The sequence below is a fragment of the Hippocampus comes genome, unplaced genomic scaffold, assembly GCF_001891065.2.
Source record: "Hippocampus comes isolate QL1 unplaced genomic scaffold, H_comes_QL1_v1.1 scaffold81, whole genome shotgun sequence".
Lineage (NCBI taxonomy): Eukaryota > Metazoa > Chordata > Actinopteri > Syngnathiformes > Syngnathidae > Hippocampus > Hippocampus comes.
The window spans coordinates 212877-215978 of NW_017806179.1; the positions used below are offsets into that span (position 1 = coordinate 212877).

Sequence of the window (3102 nt, forward strand, 5' to 3'; positions counted from 1 at the left end):
AAAACTCAATATTCCCCCTCCGGGTGGGGGGGGGGGGGCACCTCAAAATGTTCCACCCGTTGACTAGTTTGGTCGCTTTTTTGATGTATTTTTTTTTTTTTGCACGACAAAGATGAAGATCACAAGGCGCAAGATGGGTTTGATCCATTAAAAGCTCCAAAGATGTTGCTTGGATGCCATTGTGTGACGCTTCCAGCCTCGCAAAGCTCCACGGCCACATCCTGCGAGGTGCAGTGAGCCCTGCCATCCCAATCCAGTGGCTGGATTTCCACTGAAATTGGCTCGTCATTGCCACAAGTTTGCAACAAAGCACTACTTTTGTCGAAACGCAACACACCCTTTCGGTTTGACAGAGTACCTTGGCATCAAAACATGACGTGATGGTGCCAAAGTTCTATTTTTATGCTTTACCTGAGCACAATAAGAGAAAATAATCAAGAATAGAACCCCCCCCCAAAAAAAAAATTACAAATAAGCTGTAGTTGACAAAATTTGCGAAGCCCGACACGCGACACTGTACCGGGTTCACATTGAGTGCATTTCTGGTTCGTCTGGAAATGTGACGCGAATGGCGCATCTCCCCGTTTTTTTGTGAGTGGGTATAACTTGGCCAGATGCTAAACGCTTGTCAAACGTGGCCAACTATTTCCTGGCTGCTCGGGCGGCTCACCACACCACGTCCAATCAAGAAGCAGCCCAGCATGCGGGAGGCGCGGCCACGAAAGCCATCCGCTAATGTCGGATTTCCGCCGGCCCGGGTCAGATGAAGCCTCTGCGGACGTCGCCCGGGCGGGCGTTGCCCGCCGGGGGCCGCGGGTCGCTGCGCCGCCGGCGCAAAGGCCGGCGGTCGCTCGTCATATCCTCCGCCGATGATGCCGGGGACGCGCGGCGGGGCGAAGGGAACCGGGCCGAACAGGGGCCGGTGGATGAAAGGGGGGAGCGAGCAGGGGCGCTCCACCACGCCTCGCTTCTGACGGAACTTGTAGAAACTTTTGTACAGCTGCGCACACACACACACATAGACGTAAGGTCATTGTCGGCCATGTGAGCGAGCGAGCATGATGGCTGACCTCCTTCCAGTTGGTCTCTCCCTGCCATTTGTGATCTAAAGGTCAACAAATAGATCACATGAGCACACGTAGAGGTCACTCAAGGTCATGGGAGGTGCGCGTCTTACCGCTGAAGTCCCGCCGCACCAGGTGTCTCCAGAGGGCCGCGTCGGCGGCGGCGGCGTTCAGATGTCGACAGACGGCCGACAGTCGCACCACCGAGATCACGTCCAGCAGCCGCAGCACCAGCAGCAGCAACTCGGGGGGGAGCGCCGAAAGGCCGAAGGCCACCGGGAGACGCAGCGCTGGATGGACCACAACGCACGCTGGTCAAACTCAGGACAACTCGTCATGCCAACGACGCTCGCGAAGCCTGCTAAGGTGCAGGCGGCCGGCCGGCCGGCGAGCGAGCGGGCGGCGGGGTTTGCCGCAACGACTTTGCGGCCATGTTCCGCGCCACGCGTCTTACCTTCTCGCGTGGCTGCGATCAGCGGGTAGACCAGCTGGTCCTTGTACACTCGCGACAGCCGACTCAGACCGGTGAAGGCGGACGCCGCGCTCGCTCCTGGAAGAAATCGGCAGTGAGCGAGGACCGGCGCCGCGCTGCGCCTACGCGACACACGGAGCACTCGGACCTGGCCACGCCTCAGTCACGTAGACGCCGGGGTCCAGGCAGACTTTGGCCGCCATGCTGGCGCTGTCGGCCACCTGCAGGATGGCTGCGAGGAACGTGATGAAGACCGTGAGGCCGAGGCAATGTCTTCATCACCGGGAAGATGAAGGGAAGGAAGGTCGCTCACCTTCAATGACGAGCACGGGGTTCATGGGCACCGCCACCACCGTGACCGCGCCCCTTTCACACAGCGTGTGCGTGTACTGAAGTCTGTAGGCGCCGCCGGACGAACGCCATCCGGACGGCATCTCCGCGGGCTTCGCTTCGCCGCCCTGAAGGCCCCACAAGTCCGCGAGTCAAGATTTCCGCAACAGGGTCGGCTTCAAAAGTCAAAGGGAAATGAATCCGCAGGGCCGCGGCGTACGACACGAGCGATGAGATGGCACCAACTCGAACGAAGACTCGGCTGAGTGGAACCGTGTCGTGCGCAAAAAAAAAAAAGCATGGGCCCTAAAACTGAGCCTTGAGAAATACGACAGCAAATGGGAACCATCCGACTGACGCGCCAACATCAAAAGACCTCAGCGCCGCAACGCGGCAAGTTCACACGGCAGCGATAAAGCTTGCGAGGTTAGAAAAAAAAAAAAAATGGACCGACGTTGGAGGTTCCGGACCTGGGGCGTGAATCCGGTCTCCAGCATGAGCAGGTGGGCGGCCACCATGACGGCGTCGGCGGGAGAGGTGACCTCGGCGGCACGGTAGAGCAGCTCAACAGCATGGGCTCCCAGCAGAGGACGGCCGGCGTCCGGTGGTCACGGGCCTGTCCGGCGGCGTCGGCGGCGGGCCCGTCGGCAGGAGCGGCCGCGCTACGGGGCTGCAAAAGCCAATCAAGATAAGATGACGCCGACGCGGAACCAATGACGACGCCCATCTTTTCCCGAGCGATTTGGGCGCGCTGCCGTCCGTGGAGGACGACAAAAAGTGGACGTAGCATCGATTGGTCGAGGGGCTGAAATTCAAAGGACTCGGACAATTTCAAGTCCGACGAGGTGTCAAAACAAGGAATTGATGGTCAATAGTTGTTATGTGATGATGGATTCCCCGTCAATGATTTTCCTAATGGCTGCCCCTCCCGAGTGCTCCAGACATCAAATGGCAACGCGTACCTTCAGAAGTCATTCACCAAAGCAACCGTCTTCGACTCGAGTCGAAAAGCCAACCTTGTTAAGGCTCGCTGCCGATCGGGACTTTCGCTGATTAACTTCCGTAGTGTGAGCCCGCCGTACGAGCCCCCCGCCACCCCAAAAAACCTGAGACATCATCTCACCTGGCTGGAGGTCATTGCGGCGGCGGCGGTTTGGGCGCTGGGCGCGGCGAGCGGTCGGACGGTCCCCGCAGGGGATGCGTCCCTGGCGTCGGGCGGGGAGCCGGCGCGGGCCC

General features: G+C 59.4%; 1 protein-coding gene across 1 annotated transcript in view; it reads right to left on the reverse strand.

The window, feature by feature from the left end:
* Positions 1–67: 67 nt before the first annotated feature.
* The window catches only part of fbxo7 (F-box protein 7), a 4609-nt gene continuing 1574 nt past the window's right edge, over positions 68–3102 (reverse strand). The window contains exons 4-11 of the mRNA XM_019897456.1: positions 2990–3071; positions 2337–2474; positions 1850–1994; positions 1685–1768; positions 1519–1614; positions 1178–1354; positions 1071–1105; positions 68–1000 (exon numbers count right to left, since the gene is read on the reverse strand). Of these exons, the coding sequence (XP_019753015.1) occupies positions 629–1000; positions 1071–1105; positions 1178–1354; positions 1519–1614; positions 1685–1768; positions 1850–1994; positions 2337–2474; positions 2990–3071 (1129 nt within the window). The 3' untranslated portion in view covers positions 68–628. The remainder of the gene's footprint in view (positions 1001–1070; positions 1106–1177; positions 1355–1518; positions 1615–1684; positions 1769–1849; positions 1995–2336; positions 2475–2989; positions 3072–3102) is intronic.